Genomic DNA, 21492 nt, shown 5'->3' with positions numbered 1-21492 from the left:
ATGGAGCTCTTTCTGCTAGTGCATTAAATCAGTTCAAACGATTCTATAATAACACATTAGGAGACCAATGCAACCTTTGTCACAATTTTAACATTTGTATTTGCTTTACTTGCCAGATCTAAAGTGAATTATTAATTTTATCTTATTTTTACATATAAAATAAAAAAGGTTTCACAAGTGGCCCTATGTTTCCAGATGTCAGAGTACAGTGTGTTCTCTCAGCTTGTCATTATATGAAAAGCGTGGACTCAAACAAGTGTTGCACACTTGGCTATCCACCACAATGAAATGAATTGCTTTTGTGAACAAATCCAATGCTGCTCATATTTCAGGGACTCTACCATTATATTTCGTACTCCCGCTGAAATGAAATCAGACCCAAACAACAGTGTGCATTTGCTGTGTAATATCTGCACAACAGAGCAAGCCAGTGTGTCTCAGATTTCATCTCAGAGCCTCAACAGTGTGTGAAGCTGTAAGTTGCCATCACTTTATATAAAAATCTCAATGGGAAACATACAATCATTGTTTAGACCTGTGTGTGTAAGCCTAGTCAATGACATTTATTCATTCAATTATTCATTTAATTATTCATTCAATTATTCATTCATTCACTCATTCGTTCATTCATTCATTTAGCTTTAGCTTAGTCCCTTTATTCATCAGGGGTCACTTCAGTGAGATGAACCACCAAATTATCCAGCATAGTTTTTACATAGCAGATGCCCTTCCAGCTGCTACTCTACTGGGAAACAGTTCAAACAATTCAATGACATGTTTTTATTTTACATACAAATTTTATAGAATATTAACGTTTTCTTTTTTTCCCTTTTTTTTTCTTTCTGTTGAGTTTCACTAACATCAACACCTACCCAAATCCCAAACCCAACCTCACAGTATCCTATTGTGTTTTTTTAATGTCTATACCTAGAGTGCATCCAGAATGTATTCATAGCACTGCACTTTTTCCACATTTTTTGTTTCAGTCTTATTCCAAAATGTATTCAATTAATTTATTTCCTCAAAATTCTACACACAGTACCCCATAATGACAATGTGAAAAAAAGAGTTATTTTGAAATTTTTGCAAATTTAATCAAAATAAAAAAGAAAAATCAGATGTAAATCACTATTCACAGGCTTTGCCGTAAAGCTCTAAATTGAGCTCAGGCACATTCTGTTTCCACTGATCATTTTTGAGATGCAGCAGCTTAATTGGAGTTCACCTGTGGTCAATTCAGTTAATTGGACATGATTTGAAAAGGCATACATTTATCTATATAAGGTCCCAGGGTTGACAGTGCATGTCAAAGCACAACCAAGCATGAAGACAAAGGAATTGTCTGTAAACCTCTGAGACAGGATTGTCTCGAGGCACAAGGATTCCATATCCGGGACCAGGCCATATCCTGAGCTGCTGCTGCGCTGATTGTCGTGGGGAGTGGAGAACATGTGTCTGATTCCAGCGACGCTCCAGGGACAGACAAGTCTTCGCTGAGGCCAGCTTCCAGCCTCCACCACGGCGACTGAAGCCCTGCACAAGACTTTTGGCCAGCGGAGAAATTAAAATGGTCGTGCCCAACTGAGTCTGGTTCTCTCAAGGTTTTTTTTCTTCACTCCCATCAGGTGAAGTTTTTTTCCCTCTCCGCTGTCGCCACTGTCTCGCATGGTTCAGGATTGGTAGAGCTACGCATCGATGAATTTGCTCTTCAGTGTTTGAACTCTCAGTAATGATTAAATCACACTGAACTGAGCTAAACTGAACTGAACTGAACTTAAACACTAAAAAACTGAACTACACTGTTCCAGTTCCTATGACTATTTATGTGAAGCTGCTTTGACACAATCTACATTGTAAAAGCGCTATACAAATAAAGCTGAATTGAATAGAATTGAACAAGGCTGGGGAGGGTTACAGAAAAAACTTCTGCTGCTCTGAAAGTTCCAATAAGCACAGTGGCCTCCATCATCCACAAATGGAAGATGTTTGGAACCACCAGGACTCTTCCTAGAGCTGGCCGGCTATCTAAGCTGAGTGATCGGGGGAGAAGGGCCTTAGTCAGGGAGGTGATCAATAACCCGTCGGTCACTCTGAAGAATAGACAAAAGTTCCCAAAGACAGGTGTGCCAAGCTTGTGGCGTCAAATTCAAAAAAGACTTGAGGCTGTCAAAGGTGCCAAAGGTGCATCAACAAATTATTGAGCAAAGGCTGTGAACAGTAACCTGTTGTGTTTTATTAACGTGTACACTGACACTAACCATAAACTCAACCTCACAGTAACCTGTTGTGTTTTATTAACATGTACACTGACACCAACCCTAAACCCAACCTTACAGTAACCAGTTGTTTTACTAATGTCTACACCTGCACCAACCCTAAACCCAACCCAGCTTTTTAAGGCCTACAACAAACTCCAATATATTATTTCTTATCATTTATTCTTTCACTTATTTCAAAGTCTTTTCTGCCCTCATGTGGCAATAACTCCTAAAAACAACAAATTCCTTATTTTTGTGCAACTTGGCAAATAAAGCTCATTCTGATTCTTCCTGGATTTGAGACATCACTACACTGTAAAAAATGCAGGGCTGCACACAATTCATTTATATTGTCCCAACACAAATACATTATGTTAACATAACTGATTTAAGTAGATTGAAAATAAAACTAGGGCTGTGTGATTTGGGGAAATATCTTGTTGCAATTTTTTAACAGATGTTGCGATATCGACTTCGATTTGATTTGCTATTTAATTTTGATTTTATTTTATTTTTTTTAATTTTTAAAATGCAGTGGGTGTAGGTAAAAAAGGAAGTGAAAACATTAACTTACGTAAACATTTATTCAAATCCCAACCTCAAGTTTAATTTTGTGTAAACTTTCCCTTTAATGAATTTAATTCAATACTTAAAGAACTTTCATGTGTATACTAGCTTTGGATGCATGCTGCTCAGTAATTTCAAACAATTTCACCTTTCAATTGTTTGCTTGTTAATAATGAATCTGTCCTTCTATGTAAAATTCATCTATTGTGGTATAAACCGCAGCATCTCTACACATTAAGTCTTTACCTTCTGATATTTTCCAGCCCCTCCATAGCTCCTCCACCGTGATGTGCTGGTCCTCTCGGTGGAGATTACTGTGTTTATTGGTCTGGTGCTGCTTCATGTCCTCTATGATAAACTGCAGAAGAACCACAGCATAACATTAATGCTCAAACCACAGGAAAATGACTGGCTTCATGGTACAAGTGACTCTATCAGAGCATCCGATGCTTTCAAATATACTTTTCAAAATTATGCAAATATTTTTAATGCAACAAATACTATCAGATCTTTTGCCATATGTGTCATATTTCAGCAGATGCTTATAAGCAAAGCAAAGTGATTAGTCATAATGAGTGAACAACATGTGAATACAACGATACAGTTTTAAAAAAGTAGGCTGAAGAATGCATGACTAGAGGAGAATTTATTGTGCAATAAAGCTGTTAGAACATGACAAGCGCTCTAGATAAGTGTGAAGCTCTCTATGGCCATGTCTGTGTCAACTCTTTATCGCTCTGTGGTTTTGCATGTGTGTTTGCTCAGTGCACATGCATGCCTAAAACGTTCTATTCTGTTTATGAATTATGTTTATATGCTCACGGGCTCATACCAACAAACGTGGGACAGGACATCTTTAAAGTCCTGTAGGTTTATTTAGCAACACCCTCTCACACACACACTCACACACACACTCAGGAATCTGCTGTGTCCTGTAAGAGGACACCATCTTCCAGTGGCTGTAAGAAGGAGAAATTCTTGGGCCTCTTCTTGAAACACTTCTGGATCCCAGAAGCACCTGCCATGACCAGAAACAATCCTTCCCAAAACACACGTCACGTCCTCAGAAACCACACACTTATATACCAGAAGCCCTATTTAAAGTCAAACGACGAGCTGAGTAGAAAAAAAACATAGGAAGGAAAAAAATTATCTTTATTTACAATCTTGAAAATTGATGTGTGTTTGTGTGGACAAACCCTAAAGCTTCTTTTACTGCATGCACAGTTATGATTATTTTATATAACAGAATACAGTGCTTAGCATATTTAAGTACACCCCACATAAATCTCTATTTTAAATACATATTTTATTAGGAAGCTATATAATATTTTATGTGTGCATATACATTAGATTAGTCAGTACTGAAGCCAAATCTGGAGCTTATCCAACAAAATAAGTTACGGTAACGGTCCAAACACTAGTTAAGCCAAATTTATATGTTATAGAAAAATATTAATTACGAATTTAAAAAGAGGAAAAATCAAGAGAAGCAAAAAAAAAAAAAAAAACTAAATTTTTTGTTGAAATTTTGTAGGTTGTAATTTTTTTTTTCAATATTTAGCTTGAATTTAATAATCTGGAATGGCAAAAAAAGCGTTCTTGCAGGACTCCCAGAGTTCATCAAGATTCTTTGGATTCTCCTCCTCCTCTTTCATTTTACCCTAGACATGCTCAATAATGTTCATGTCTGGTGACTGGGCTGGCCAATCCTGGAGCACTTTGACATTCTTTGCTTTCAGGAGCTTTGATGTGGAGGCTGAAGTATGAGAAGGAGCGCTATCCTGCTGAAGAATTTGCCTCTCCTGTGGTTTGTAATGTAATGGGCAGCACAAAATTCTTGTTAATTCAGGCTGTTGATGTTGTTTTCCACTCTGCAGATCTCTTACACACGCCCATACTGAATGTAACCCCAAACCATGATTTCTCCTTCACCAAGCTACTTCGATTTCTGTGAGAATCTTGGCTCCATGCAGGTTCCAGTAGGTCTTCTGCAGTATTGGTAATGATTGGGATGCAGTTCAACAGATGATTCAGCACAGAAATGTATTATTTGTTGTTAATATTTGTTGCTCTTACAACTGGGATCGACAACGAGACTTTTGTCAGATGATGTACATATATGCTTTATGAGGATAGACACAATGTATTTAATACAGAGAAAATATACATTTATATATGGCCTTCACGCAACCCTCAGAGAAAGCCAGTGGCTTAATATGAATGTAGAAAAAAAAAGTTAAGTATGATTTTTAAGTGCTTTAAATTATGAAGAATTATGTTCCTCATAAACAACCTTAACAGAGTACAGCTAGGCCATATCCGTGTTATTACAATTAAGTAAAGTTTATTCATAAACTAATTTCGAGAGGATCACGTGCTTATGATTGACACGGCTGGCCCCGAGTCAAGCTAATGTACGAACCACCAATCAGACTATTCCTAACAAAGTATAAATAACCAAACACCTTACCTTTAGTCATCTTCGTCTTGAAGAATCCCCCCTTCCACCCCTTCTCCTCCTCTTTTGTCTACAGAGTAGCACAGCGGCCCAGTGGCTAGCACTGCGGCCTCACAGCAAAATGCCTCCGGTTCGGGCATCTACCCAAACGGTCAGCATTTTGTGTGAAGTTCATGTTCTCCCCGTGCTTGCGTGGGTTTTCCCCGGGTCCTCCGGTTTCCTCCCACACTCCCAAAAACATGACACTTAAGTAAATTGACTAAACCAAATTAGCACCAAATTCGATTCAATTCTGTCAGCAACGCATCACCTTAGCAACCCTCATGCAGCAGGAGGGGAGGGGGGAGGGGTTCTCGAGATCTACCCGAGCTCAAACTCCGCTCTCGCCCTGCAACGGGAGGGAGCCTCGGGCTCGAGGCTTTAATGAGCTCGGGGCTCTCTCCCGGGACAGCATGCCAGACTAGCTTATTACCAATCATCAGCTAAGTGTGAACTCTTGAAACAATGTCCTCGTAAACCTTGCAACCTGCTCTTTTTATGACTGGGGGCATTTGAACTATTCAAAAATAGACTGAGTTTAGTTAAATAACACAAATGCATAATTATATAGTCTATAAAATGGCTAATAATGAAGAATAATTACGACAAACCCTTTATCAACATGTATCCTATACAGATTTTAAATTGAAAGTTTAAATTGAATAAATATTAACATTACTAAAGTTGTATTTACTCTTTGTTAATTCATGTGTGTTACCAATGTTTCAAATGTTACACTTAGGTGAGGATTGATTATAAAGTTTGTTTGGCATGCTGTCCCGGGAGAGAGCCCTGAACTCATAAGATCCTCGAGCCTGGGGCTCTCTCCCATTTGCAAGGTGAGAGAGGAGTTTGAGCTCAGGTAAATCTCGAGAACTCCCCTGCGGTCGTGGCTAATGAACAGATAGTGATTGCTCTTAAGCGATAACTACTTAGGAGTATGTCTATGGTGCCAATTTGGATTAGTCAATTAACTTAAGTTATACTGTTTTGTGGGAGGAAACTAGGGAACCCAGGGAAAACCCACGTGAGCACGGAAGGAATGTGTAAACTCCGCATAAAAACATGGGCTGGCTTGGTAAGGACTAGAACCAGAGACGTTCTTGCTGTGAGGCAACAGTGCTAACCACCCATCTAGGAAAAGAGGAGGAATAGGGGTGGAAGGGGGGATTCTTCAAAACGAAGATGGGTGTCAAATGGAGCTTAGGGTATTTTAGTGGTTTAGGAATCGTCTGATTGATGAATCATAAATTGAATATTGTGTGGCCGGCTGCATGCAGTCATAAGCATGTGATCCTCTCAAAATTAGTTTATAAATAAACTTCACTTATAGCAATGCACTTTTAGCATTTAAATGTTGTATAAAATTAATTTGCTACTTTTAAGCTTCTTGTTAATTTGTGTATATTACATTCAATTATCTTAAACGTAAAATGTAAAACAAAATATATTAAAAAAAGAATATTCATACAAACCTTTTTCAATATTTAAACCTTATTCATATGCTAATACACATTGGTTCATAAGACAATAAATGTACAATGTATAAAACAAGAATATTTATAATATAATTAAAAATCTACTTAATGTTAATTTATAAATGCTGTAAAAATACATTACTTGTTCATAAAAAATAGTTAATAGATAGTTACTACACGAAAAATGTGAATTAAATTATACATTGCTAAAACTTTAAATATTTTAATTCCACAACAATATGTTAGAACAAAATAATTCACCTATATGCACTGTTTCTGTGTGTGCATGTGTGGTGTGTGCATGTGTGTGAGACAAAATGGCAATTAACAAGCATAAATCATGTCACGGTCGTGATTATATTTAACTGGCACAGAATGTGTCGAATGTTTAGATCACGTTTAGGAAGCCATGCATATCCATGTAACATTATAAGACTTTTTTTATACCTTTAAATCTAATTATATACAAGCCCTGCATGAATATGCATGGAGCTTTGATCACGTGTATACACCAACACACATACACACACAGTAATATAGTATCCCAATGGGAGAAGTACTCATATGTCAATGGTCTCTCCTTGCAAGCAAAAACCAATGTCAACTTTGCCCTTTGAGGTCTCTGGAAGACTTAAGCTCGACTGACCTGTTTTTAAGCCCCTCCGACCCCTACACAAAATGCATGTACATAAACAGACACATAACACCACATTCGATTCTATTAAATTAGATTAAGGTAAAACAAATTAGGTTTTGCTCACCTCCACGCTCTCATTCACTTCAATGGCTCCATCATTATCATCATCAAGCTGCTTGTGAATGTGCCGAAGCGCCTCTAAACTGAAGCGATCAGCTTCATTCGTACATGGAGGCATGACTGCTGAACATGGGTCTGCAAAAAGAAAAGCACAATTAACCTTTATACAAATATACAAAAGACTCATCAATAAGCTCCTCTGCTTGCTGATGCGCCAATGTCTGTTGAGTATCAGGTGAACATGGTCAAGGGCCTGTGTTTATGAAAATTCTTAATGCAAAGAGGTGCTCCTCCTGACAAAACTTGAGGAAATTTGTAACTAAATTCTAGCGACAAGCCATTTGGCTTTCCGCACCAAATGTGATATGACATGGCAGAAACGTTTACATTCGAGTCATTCACTTAATTACCAGCCACCACTCTCAACAGGATTTATGGGTTAATGGTTTATGGTAAGGGTTATGATCCAATTATTACATATTAAACCTATTTAACATTATTAAAAGTACATAGGCCGTGTGACTGATGCTTGTTGGTTTGCACTGTCCCAGTTCTGACTTTCATAATTCAGTTATTTTATTTTCAAGATCTGATGTCAAATATCTGCTGGTGCATTCAGTATGGCTATAAATGTCATGTAAAATGGTATATAAACTCACATTGGTAGCATTTAACACCGAATAATGCACATAAACAGTACCTGAGGTAATCATTGTCGTGGTTTATGCAGTTATTCTGCCACAATGTCGCAGAAATAGAAAGCATTTCTAAAATAGAAATTTTGCATGTTGCCTTCAAGAATGGATAGGACCAAAACTCCTTTTAACATAGAAAGATACTTTTAGTATGTGTGGTGGCATGTGTAGTTAAAACTGGGTTAGAAAAAAGGGTATTTCCACTTCAAATTAAGGAGGAAATTGAAAGGATTCCTACTTTTTAGTAACATAAATGTTAATCATGAAAAATCATAACCCTTAATAGTTTAACCCTTATTTCTGGCTGTTTGCACACCAGTCTCTGCAACGTGGGTATCATAAATAAACTTGAATTACCAGTTTGTATTTCTTTAATCTGGAGCATTGACATAACATTCACAAACAGCATTACAATAGCATTGCATCTGCAAAACTTTTCTTCTCTTCCTTTTTTTTCTCCCGCGCCTCCCTTAAAGGAGCCATAGCAGAACAACAACTTTCTCAACTAACACATGTTAAACCTTGTATCAGACATATTGAAAGTAAATAGAAAATCTTTCTAAGTAGATTTAATAAAATTTTTTACACTTAAGTAATAATAAACACAATATAAATTAAAATAATTATTAAACTATACGGTTACAATAGTGTTCATAAGGTCAGAAAGTGTTAGGAGTAAGGAAGATGACTTTGAAATTATAATATAAATGATTAAATGGCCAAAGGCCTAAAAGGGATGGTACTCAAGGCAATACTGCTGGGCAATATAACAGAGCTGCCTGGCTACTTTCTTAAGAACGAGTAACGAAATAATGAAAATAAAATCCAATTGCCCTAGTTAGTTGACTGACGTATTACAAACTGAAGTGTGTGCATAAGGAGACATACTAAATATGGTACATTGAATGAGTTGTATGAGATGCTTTGTTCGTAAATGTTGTATTATATTTTCTATGTACACTGAACAAACATCAATCATGTGATGACCATTCAGAAACATAAATGATAAGCTGCAGCTTCTAGTTTGCTATTAGCACTGAAGTATTCGGTAGTGGTCGGCAGAGAGAGAGGCCTCATGGAACACTGAAACAGTCGAAGCAAATGTGTCAGAGCTTCGAAACGTTTCAAAACCTGTATCTACAGTGACACCTAGTGGTCATTTTTTATTCAGCTTCTGCAAAGAAACAGTTTAGCAAATTGAGGTATTATACTCCACATTGTAGAGTTGAGGTTTCAAGTGATTTATTGAAGCGGTGAGACTTTGGAATGAACACTTTGTGAATAACTATTTTTAAATTATTAAAATACATCAAGTCACAATTTTAGAGTATTTCGGAATTCGAAATCAGGGCATTTGCAGCACAATTACATTGCGCACACACGGTCTACTAGGCTACATGAGATAGAGCTTTTTTTAAAGCTTTAAATCGCTTTAGTCACGTGACTGGGTGTTTCGAAACACTTTGGTCACCTGACCTGAGTGTTTCAATTCTAAACACTAGCGCTTCAGCATCTCGACACTGTCGAAACATCAGTTTCACATCAGCCATCCCTAGTATTCAGAGCCTAAACAGCACAAGTATTGTTAACAGTAGCGTTTGTCCTGAAATTTATTGGTAGCTGAATATTAATGCAATCACGTACCATTCCAAAACAATGCTGGATCTCTTTAACTGGGGGAGATAAGCACAAATAAGGTACTGTAACTCTCCATTAAACAGAGAGAGAAAGAAGCTTTTGTTTTCATGCTGACTTATGGTTTTGTTGTTCCATGTTAAATGTCCTTCTTGTCAACAAAAAATTGTGATTAGATCCAGTTGCCCTAATTAGTTGACTGAAGTATTACAAACTGAAGTTTGTGCATGGAACTAAATATGGAACATTGCTTGAGTTGAATGAAGGGTTTTGTTAGTAATTGTTAAATTATATGTCTCATTTACACTGAACAAACATCAGTCAAGTGATGACATCATTCATAAAGATAAATGCAACCCAGGCTCATTCTGAAAATGTACCGCTCTATACATTTCTAGAGAGTGCCAAATATTTTTGCCATTTTTTTGTTTTCGCAAATCCACCAGAGGCCACACTGTACACTTTTTCAGATCTCAAATTTCTCTCCCGAGTGCCATTTGCTCCTGCCGTTCACGCATAAGTTCATTAGAGGCTGCTGTCAACTGACTAACTGAATGACTGACTGACCAATCAACCTGCCCTCTTTCTGGAACCATTCTTTGCTGGACTCGAACCATGTCATTGTGGTCAACACCTCTCTGTGTCTCAAGTCCGCCGACGTATATGGCGAAGCTACTGCTAACAGCAGAAAAGCCATCCATGTGGAGGTAAGTGGTCATCTGGTAAGGATTGGGATCATACCGCCCAGTGTTCATTTTAAAGACAAAATGCAGCCATACGTACCTCTGGCTACATAATTTGTGACCAGAATCTGAACAGAATCTGTAGATGTTTTGCTATTTTAGCAGAGAATTTTGGTAAAAATCTGCAGATTTCTGTGGAATTATTTTGGAAATATCATAACTACAACCTTAATTTGTGAAATAAAAATGATATCTTTTTAACTTGTATTTAATATTTAAAATGCAAATCCAATTAGATCCACTTTATTTGGTAAAAAGGCAAGTCTCCCATATAATATGCCTAAAAGACAGAAAATATTACTGTACAAACGGCATGGTACATAAATCAGATGAACATTGTCATGTTAGTCAATAATAATACTGTAAAAAAACTTAATAAATACAGATTTTCACACATTTACTCAAGTAAATAAAACAGAATTATTGATGGGCTAAAAATCTGCGGAAAATCAGCAGAATTCTGCGTGCACAGATTCCGTGTGGGCCTACTAATAAGGTAACCCTCCATTAAAGAGAGTAAGAAAGAAGATTTTTGGCTTTTGTTTCCATTGTGACTTATAGTTTTGTTCTATTTAAATGCCCTTTGTCTTTATAGTACCATACACTGGGTTAACTTACCCCTGATGTTCCGGTATTGACATTCACATGGACTAAACAGATTTATCAATCCAAAGCTCAAGGTTTAACAGATGGTAAGATAACTTTACTTTCAAACAGAATGTACATTTGGGCGGCATGATAGCTCAATGGTTAGCATCAGAATTGGTGCTCAATATCGGCGGTCACCATGACAACCAATCGGTCGGTATCGGCCCCAAAAATCCTGATCTGAGCATCCCTAATGTATACACGAACCTACACATATATTTATATAAATAAACATGGTGACCTCTAATAAATAAGGGACTAAGCCGAAGGAAAATGAATGAATGAATGTATACATTTGTTCTAGGTAAGCAGCAATAATTTTAAGCCTGTTAATGTCACCTAAAAAGCTATTTAATTGCAATTATTATGTAGTAAAAGTGCTTCTGCCTTGGCTAAGAAGCACTAAGCCTAGCTAGCTAAACTAAACTTTGCTACCAGCAAAGTGAGTTAAGTGTAAATGAATTGAATCTGTACTCCTTTGCTTCCTCATGTATCATGTTATTCGCCATTTAGTCAAAGTACTTTATATACTCGTCTATGGCATATTTAAATCCCACTAGAATGCTGCTGGAGGTGGTATTTTTCCATCCAAAAATGTAGCAAAAACATCTTGGGACAAGGTTTTCAAAGTGACCACCCTCACTGTAAGACAGTTAGCAACTACGCTTGTTTGTCCAAGTTAGCAGCATAATTAGGAAGGGCAGGGCTTACCAGCAGGTATGTCAAACTCAGCTGCTTTACATTCCAAGTTATACTGCATACACTATCCAGACAATTTATCATATGGCTATTTATGCTAATTTCCTTGATCTCAAGGAGTAGAGCATGGCGCTAGCAACGCCAAGGTCATGAGTTTGAGTTTCAAAACTGATCAAATGTAAACCTTCAGTGATAGTGACTTTGCCATTACATTTTCAATCCTTAAATGCCTACGTCAACAGGACTTCGTACTGATGATGAATACATAATACTAATATTACTCATCAAGTTTTTAATCCCGCCTAACTGTGTGTATGTGTGAGCATGAGCATGTCTGGGCATCTGTAGGGCTCTGTTTACAGCACTGTGCTTTCACCGCTCTTGACACGCTTATTGGGTTGCAGGCTGTTGATATGGCAAATGGTGCTGGTATTCGGCTGGAACACATCCTTGCTCTTATTTAAGAGAAGACGTGTGAGGGAAGAAGAATCAATCCAATTTTAACAATACTGTTACTGGAAAAGGGCCTTGATTGGATGAAAAGGCACACCACACAACGAGTAGAACAGAAATAATATAAAAAATAAAAAAAAAACAGATGAACAATATTAATATATCAATATATATATATATATATATATATAAATATAATATATCAATATTTTTATGATCTTATTAATAAAATTTCAAGGCAGCTCAATTATTTATAAAAAATTAAAAGGCCACCAAAAACAACACAGGCTCATTTTGATTATGTACTCCTATATACATTTCTGGAGAGCACCAAATACGTCCCAGGAGCTTTTTTTCGGTTTTGCGAATCCACTAGAGGCCGCAGTGTACTTTTTCAGATCCTAAATATCTCTAGATTTATTCAGCTGCAGACCCGCAGACCCACACAAGTTACAGCACACTAAATTCAGGAAACATGATTTAGGCAGAGGCAACTAGCATAGAATCACCAAGAGATAACATTCTAGTGCGAATTGGGAAACAGCCACTAGATGGCGTGGCAGCCCTTTTGGAATGAAAATTCCAATAGAACAACAGCATATTATAAGTCTGTAAAATAAACTATTAAAAGTGCTGATGATTTTGATAGTAGGCTAAGTGTTGTATTGTCCCGTTGCAACCGTTCTTCACCGTACTCGAACCCCGTTGTCTTGGTCAACTCCGCTCTGTGTCTCAAATCCTCCAATGTACGCAGTGAGCCACTAAACAAACTGGTAACAGCAGAAGTGCGAAAAGAAACCGTGTCATACCACCCCATAGCGGTTATTTAAAGATGAAATACAGCCATATGTTCCTCTGGCTACCTAATTCGCAATCTCCAGAAATGTATATAGATATAATGTATCTATTTTTCTATATGAAAAAATAAATAAATAAACAAAGATTAGTGCAGAATATAGAATATAGTTATAAAATATTTTAGTTCTAATTTAAAATGGCACATTTATTACAATTACTGTCTTGCTTATTTGGAATTGTTTGTGAAATATGCTGGTAATTTCTGAGAACAAAAATAGCTAAATAAAAAAAAAGTATGGTTTAAATGCATATTAAATCAAAATAAACTTGTTGAAATGTAAAAGGATATTTTTTTTCAACCCAATTAAGTGCACTATTTATATGTAAGGTGACTATGCACTTGTAACCCATCTCAATAACATCTAAAATGCAAAATGCTGCTAAACAAAATTAAACAAAAGAAGGTCTTTTCTGAGAATTTGCATTATGCCTTGCATGTGTTCCCCATCTGATTGCATAATCATATTTGTGTACCAGATGTCCCTGTCCACACTCATTTCCATGTGTGGTTTTTTGCATAGAACTCACTTGTGCTGATGGGTGACATCACAGGAACAGTGACAAGAAGTGTCTAACAACTACAAACACTGTTGGTCAAACTGGCTTCCAGAATTTCAGTCCACACTGGACATCTGAGGTTTTGTTTAATCATCACATGAAAAACAGGTTTTTGGATTAAAAAAAAAAAAAATGCTAATAATAATTAATGCTAATGTGACTCTTTGTAAAGATGCTGAGATTGCAGACATTTTGAAACACAGGATAATCATTATTAATCAGGTTAGGTTTGACATGCTATTGAATGACCTGGGAGTCTCCTGTATTTCATAGCCATCTCCCGCCACCCTCCCATTGTGGTATATCTGCTGGGAAACTCCAGTGAATTGTATGGTCCAAACTAGTTACGAAAAATCACTTTTTGCCAATGTTTGTCGAGCTGCCAGATCTTGTGTAAAGCTCATCACCTCACACATTAAAGAAATATTGATATATCTTAAACAAGTTCTTAAAACATTTTTTACCGCAATTTGGCAACATAGAGTACATTACAACAGAGTTGCGCTGTTGAATTCTGTGCAGGTGGTAGATGTGAGATTTAAATGATGGTGGTAGCAATATCAGTAATAATAGGTGGTAAAGTCTAGATGTGATACAGCTACAGATACTCATATCAATATAGCGTAATTTTTATTTTAAAAAAAATTTAAAATTATATATTTTTAAGTACTTTGAGGGGTAGGTGTTATCAAAATACATTTTAAAGAGTAATTTAATAAATAATATTAATAATATTCCAAGTAATTACTGTTTTTACATTACTATGAAAATTGAGTTTAGGGTTGTGGTAGGAGTAGAATTGTATTAAAATACAATTAATAGGTAAGTTAATAAATTATATTAATAATTCTTGCTCATTTCTGGTCACAACTGTATCCTTTCTAGCAGCTTCTGAACTGCAACTACTATAACTACTATTATTATTATTAATATTTTTTTATTATTATTACTATTGCTACTACTACAACTACTACTACTATCACTACTGATACTACTACTATTACTACTACTACTAATATTACTAATGCTGATGCTACAGCTGCCATTTAAATCCTAGGTTATTAAATACCTTACTCCCAGTCCCCAGGAATTTCGAGGACAATGGCAGGTATGACATCAAATTAGTCAATGTTATGATTATCAGCAATCTAGCGACTGCAGATTGCTAACGAACTACAAATCTGCTGGTTTATTGACTACAGATCCAGTCATGCAACACATCCACACTCACTTGCTCCAAGTCAGCATTGATTAGACACTCACAGCTGAAGCTACTTTTGTACTGATTACAGCACTACAAATACAGCACAATAACACAGAGTTGTGGCTGAGTCTTGTTTTCTGTTTAGTGACATTACAAATCGTTTCCTTTTTCTTGCTTTGCTGTGTTTTGATCCTCGCCTTGTTTATCCGTTAACCCTGCCTTCTGACCATCTGCCTGTGTATCTGACTGCGACTTTGGATTGCCTGCATACATCTGTTTGCTCCTGTATTGACCATTGCTTACCTGACCTCTCTAATAAACCTGCATTTGGATCCACACAATCGTTGTCAGTGTCACATCCTGTTACAGAAGACAACACAACTGTATGTTAGTGTGCTGTATTTATGGTGCGGTAAACAGTCCAAATTCAGCTTCAGCTGTGGGTGTCTAATCATTGGTGACTTGGAGCAGGTGAGTGTGTGTGTTGCATGACTGGATCTGTAGTCCATAAACCGGATTTGTACTTCGTTGGTGATCTGAAGCCGCTAGATAGCTGATAATCATAACATTGACTAATTTGATATCATATCTGATAACATTCATCTGTGGTTTGTCCAGTAGCTCGACATATACGTAGGTTGACTTGAGATGCAAAACGGAGTTAAGTGAGACAATGGGGTTTGAGTGCTTCGGGTCAACCTGTGTTTTTTAAAACACTATTGGTTGGGTTTAGGGAAGGGGGAGGGTGGGGATATCAGTCAGTTGGTCAGTCAGTCGGTTGAATGGGGCCTTTGGTGAATTTTTAAAAAAATTTAAAATGTTTTGGTGAACAGCAGGTGCAAAATGGCAAATTTGAGATCTGAAAAAGTGTACACAGCAGGCTATGGTGGATTTGCGAAAACAAAAAATGCAAAAAAAATGTAGCTCCTGGGACGTATTTTGCTCTCTCCAGAAATGTATATAGGGGTACGTAATCAGAATGAGCCTGGATTGAAATCAGTTAACCTTTGAATAAAATAAGTGTATTAAATTAAAAGGATTTAAAACAGACTTGTTATTTTCTACTAGCATTCTCCTACTTATGAATTTCAATGTACCATTAAAAGTATTAAATCAGAGAAAACTTTTTTATAGCACATCAGAAAAGAAAAACAAAAAGACTGCTGATGAAGTGCAGGTCACTACTCATTCAGGTGACATTAGGAAACTTACTACAAACAAACCTCACTTTGTAAGTACAGCATGCGGCAGGAAGTGACACAGTGAGGGGGAGAATAAATAAAACCACGCAGCAAAAAATAGCTCTGAAGAACAAAACGAGTGTAAAATTAGGACATGCAAAGCTATAAATAGATTTTGTTTCCAGTTGTCAGGAAGTGGTTTATCTAAATGACAAAGAACAGTAGGGTCTCCATGAGAAATGTTCACACACACATAACACATCACACATAACTTTGCAAATGAGAGAGGCTCGGTTTATAGATAAAAGAAAAACTGCCACTAAAACTTGTCTTTCCATGATATAAAAAAGTAAAAAAATCTAAAGTCTACTAACTGTTCAAAACTTTTGTCTACAGTAAAGCTATATGACAGACCGCATGTCTAATAAAGTACTTTGCTATACTTTAACTTTACTTTTCAAGTACTATATTTTACGAGTGGAGGTGAAAAAATCATGGGAAAAAAATACAAATATTGCTAAGTTGATAAATAATCACACAAAAGCAAATATCTATACTTATCATTATATTGTTCCAAGCAATTTTTCCATACATGGAATGTAAGACTTTAAATATAGCTCAACACAATAAACTAATAAAAAACAAATAAATGAATAAATAAATAAACTTAATAGGTAAATCAATTTAATTTAACACTATTTTAAATTTAACAATAAAAGAAAATGTAAGGTTAACACAAATTGTATAATTTAAATGTTTAAATTAATACTAATAAATAAATAAATTTAATAGGTAAATCAATTAAATTTAACATTACTTTAAAAAAAAAGCAAATATATGCCTAATAGAAAATGTGTAATACATTTAAATGCTTAAAAATAATAAACATAAACAAAAACAAATGAATAAATAAATTAAATAGGTAAATCAATTAAATTCAACACTATTTACAAAAATAATTTAAAAGCAAATGTACGCTTAATAGAACATGTTTGTTTCAAATTAATTTTTATTAAAAAATATTAATTAATTAAATAGGTAAATAAATTATATGCAACATTATATTAAATAAAAAAAATAACAAAGCAAATGTACACTTGATAAAACATATTTGTTTCAAATCCATTAATTAATACTAATAAATAAATAAATAAAAATTCAACTTGTTAATTTGTGTATTGACAAATAAACAAGTAACATGACCCAGCGACCCAGTACCTTAAAAGAACATTTCACTAGGACATTAAGGTACACACTGGTTATTATTATATATTACTATTAGATTACTTGGTCAGGACAATCTGCAGAAGTTTCATAATAGTAACTTATAATTTAGAAACTTTTCACTGCATACTTTACATGTTGCTCTGAGTATATATCTTACTGGGTAAAGAAAAAAACATCCATTGACGTCTAGTTTTTGTGTGATAATGACTTTTTGATGGCAGAGTTCAGAGGAGAATGATTAAGGCAAAAAGGCAACTTTAATATAGTGCTTCCTATAAAGTGACATATGCAGAAGAGCATCTTTAAACACACAACATATAGACACTTGAAGCAGATGAGCAACAGCAGCAGAAGAGCTAATCAGTGCCACTCCTTCAAGCAGAACAACAGGAAGCTGAGGATTCGGTTGACACAACCAGTCACAATTGGACAATAGAAGAATGGAAAAGGGTTTCCTGGTCTGAGAATTCTCATATGCCAGGGTCAGAATTTGACGTAAACAACATCCATCAATTTTTTTTTTTTTTAAACAATTCAGGCTGTTGGTGGTGTAAGGCTGTAAGGCATATTCTCTTGTCACATTTTGGGCTCTTACTGTAAGTACCAATAAACAACACCAACTGTGTGATGATCTCATGTCACCAAAGTTTTCGAGGTATCTAACACTAATGACATAATGCGATTGACTGTGGGATAAAAGGGTGGAGTGAGAGGTTTGTGTCAAGGGTGGAGTGAGAAGATTGTGTCATGCACTGAGGAATCCATTGTGCCAAAACATCAGTCTTTTGTATCAACTAAGAATGTAAAATAAACCTATGCAAGTAATTATTTAATGAGTGTGAATCATGGCCTTCTTAATAATGTTTCTAACTACATGCCACTAAAAATTATTAAATAAATAAATAAAGCAGCTTTAAATGCAAAACGGAGTCCTACTAATTGCAAGGTACAGTATGCTTAAGATCCTGATCTTGTAAATGTTCAGAAACATAAAGGAAAATAAACTTTGTCAGCTGTGATTTTGTACTCAAAGCACAGTCTTCAATTCCACGCACAAATGTGATAGCACACACTGTATAGTACATCACTTCACTATAAATAAGGAGGAAAAGAAATGATCAGCATGCATTACAAGCAAAAAAAAATCTTGTTTACGCTTTGAAATAAGATTATTTTTCTTGTTTTTAAAACTCACTTAATTTTGACTTATTATTTCTGAAAGCAAGGCCATATTTCTGCTTGTCAAGAAAAAAAAAAGCTTCGAGATTCAAGAATTGTTAGACATTTGGAGTAGAAACAAGACAACCATTTTTTTTTGTGCAAAATACTTTATATTATTGTATCAACAAAAACTAATTTGCAACTGATATTTAATGCACAATCATCAATAGATATTAGTAGGCCTAATATTCTTTTAATTGATATGTATGTTTTGTGGCGATGCGTGGCACTTGCGTACACATAAACATACATTTATGTGGGTTGCAGCTTAATGACCATGGCAATATGTGGGTCACATGAACTGCTCAACCATTTGAGAAGCACATCTGTGTACCAATATGCAAGACAGAGTTAGATAAGGTACAAATGAAGAGTTCAGATGCAAAAAAACGCAAGTGCCATTTGAAATGTTCTTCTAAAATGAGAATGTTTCTCAGTCTACTGTGGGTAGGTACCATAATTTCACATTTATGGCAAAGATCAGATTCTTTTCATTGCCTTTAAAGTGAAATAACCGAACATACTGTAAACAGGAGGCAACTGAACTCTTTAAATTTGTCTTAACACAGCTACTGCTGCAGTGGCAATCTATCCCTAAAAGGAGGAGTAATGACAAAAGAAGTGTGAAGTGTGAAGTGTGAAGTTTTTTTTCCCTCTCCGCTGTCGCCACTGCCTCGCATGGTTCAGGATTGGTAGAGCTACGCATCGATGAATTTGCTCTTCAGTGTTTGAACTCTCAGTAATGATTAAATCACACTGAACTGAGCTAAACTGAACTGAACTGAACTTAAACACTAAAACCTGAACCACACTGTTCCAGTTACTGAACCACACTGTTCCAGTTACTATGACCATTTATGTGAAGCTGCTTTGACACAATCTACATTGTAAAAGCGCTATACAAATAAAGCTGAATTGAATTGAAGTGTTCGGTTTTGCTTTTGCTTTCAAGTTTGGTGAAAATCATACTTGTTAAGCCTGTAGACAGAGGAGGGGGGAGGGGAGAGGGGTTTCTGACAAAGATCAATACATGAGCTCATTCTACCTATTTTAAATGCTATGGTATGATAGATTGCAAAAAAAAAAAAAAAAAAAAACATTCAAAATTATTTTAAGACCAAGCAGAAACCTCTTTTGGCTGTTATTTCAGTGTGGCTTCAGCTAATCTGTTTTGACCAATGCAAACAATTATTTTTTTATGAGTCCAACATCCAGCTATGCAAGAAAACCTAAAATCTGATGCAAGTGAAGACAGTGTTTCATTTAAAACTTGAACTTTTTAAACTCAGCTTTAAGATCAAGCCAATTCAGCTAAAAATATTGCTAAAAATGTCACTGAATAGCAGTATTTAAACCTCATAATTAATAGAAAACGAGGTTAATGACTGCAAAAAGTTCTACTTTTGGGGGAAAAAAGCCCACCCCTTTCACCAGGCTGGCTACTTTTATGTTTGTTTTCATTATTAAAATTATTAATAGTTCTCCACCTCCTTCTTCACAGTGTGCTAGAAAGCCACTTGTATGCACATTTCTTTAGATAATGGTAAAGCTATAACATATATGCACTACAACATTGACTGTTTTTGTAAGTTGTGTGGCCCCTTTAATCTTACTGGTAATTACAGAATCGCAGGACAGAAGCAGGGTGTAAAGTAAATGCATGCTGTGAGAGATTTGATATGTGCCTGCGATGCTCATATTACTGATGGATGTCTCGCTCAGCTAGGAGAAGCACACTGCTGAAAAACACACCCCACACACACAGCTTCTTACTTCCAGAGGATTTCAGAGGAAGTGTTTCTGGACAGAAAGTGTTTTTGTGAGTATGTGTTATTACAGAGGGGTTAAATGTGATCCGAGAACTCCAGAGTTCCTAACTTAGATTTTTTTGTCTTGTTTTTGGTCTTAATATCTAAAAAGTTTTAAAGGTCCCACGGAATTAAAATACATTTTTTTAGACGTTAGCATGGGTGTAGATAGTTAGCTTTTAGGTTATTTGTTAGCTTGTGCGCTCTAAAACAGTGACACAATTTGTTTTTCAAAGATGCAAAAGTGAATAAAGATGTAAAGTTGTGAAGTATATGTCAAGTTTGTCACTTTTGCCGAAATGGATCAACGGTTTTATTCACGTCACCTCCCACTTTAGTTTCTCATCAAATCTTGACCAATCAAATGCTCTTTAGCATCTAAAATGCTCCGCCCCCTTCAGGACGCTTCACATTTGATGTGCTTGAGCTCATCACTCTCACTAGCTGTTTCCATCCAAAAATGTGAATTAAATTTATGCGCAAAACAGGATTATTGTATAAAAGACGTGCAAATAATTCAGTGTTTCTATCCAACGAGTCAAAGAGAACAAAATAGTCACTTCCTGATTACCTGGCGCGAAATATCAACAGTAAAAACTGAATTTGCTGCGGCAGGAGAAGCTGCGTGAATCTTTTCTTTATTCATTAAATGACTTGCACCTCAGAAGATAATGCCGACACCCAATGAACACGTGGTGGTGTTTGAAGATGCGGAGCACAGACATTCTTGACAGTTCTGTAGGTCATTAATAATATAATAACACCGATTACGAGATGGTTAAGGCTTTTTAGAATGACCTTTTGGCATTGACATTTTAGATGCTTTACAATGTGCTCAGACTGCTGGATTGTCCATTCACACACATTTTTTACCATCACATTGTCTCGTATAACAAAATCACGTTTTAATGTGCATACTGGAATTTGTTCAGTAAAAGTGTTTTCATCGTAGTTTATGCGTATCTTTGCTTATCGAATAAAAAGTTTATCCTACCACAGACA

The 21492-nt window shown here is 35.9% G+C and overlaps 1 protein-coding gene across 4 annotated transcripts in view; it reads right to left on the bottom strand.

The window, feature by feature from the left end:
• Window positions 1–21492, bottom strand: part of stim2b (stromal interaction molecule 2b) — an 860843-nt gene that overhangs the window by 27653 nt on the left and 811698 nt on the right. For all 4 annotated transcript variants that reach the window (XR_012382472.1, XM_073906846.1, XM_073906845.1 and 1 more), the window contains exons 2-3: window positions 7565–7695; window positions 3072–3183 (exon numbers count right to left, since the gene is read on the bottom strand). Coding sequence is in view for 3 of the 4 variants with exons in the window: in XM_073906845.1 (XP_073762946.1) it covers window positions 3072–3183; window positions 7565–7695 (243 nt within the window). In the remaining variant the exon portion in view is untranslated. The remainder of the gene's footprint in view (window positions 1–3071; window positions 3184–7564; window positions 7696–21492) is intronic.

This window comes from Danio rerio, chromosome 7, assembly GCF_049306965.1.
Source record: "Danio rerio strain Tuebingen ecotype United States chromosome 7, GRCz12tu, whole genome shotgun sequence".
NCBI classification, from domain to species: Eukaryota; Metazoa; Chordata; class Actinopteri; order Cypriniformes; family Danionidae; genus Danio; species Danio rerio.
The sequence above is the reverse complement of the archived record's forward strand: the minus strand, read 5'-3'. Positions and strand labels throughout refer to the sequence as shown.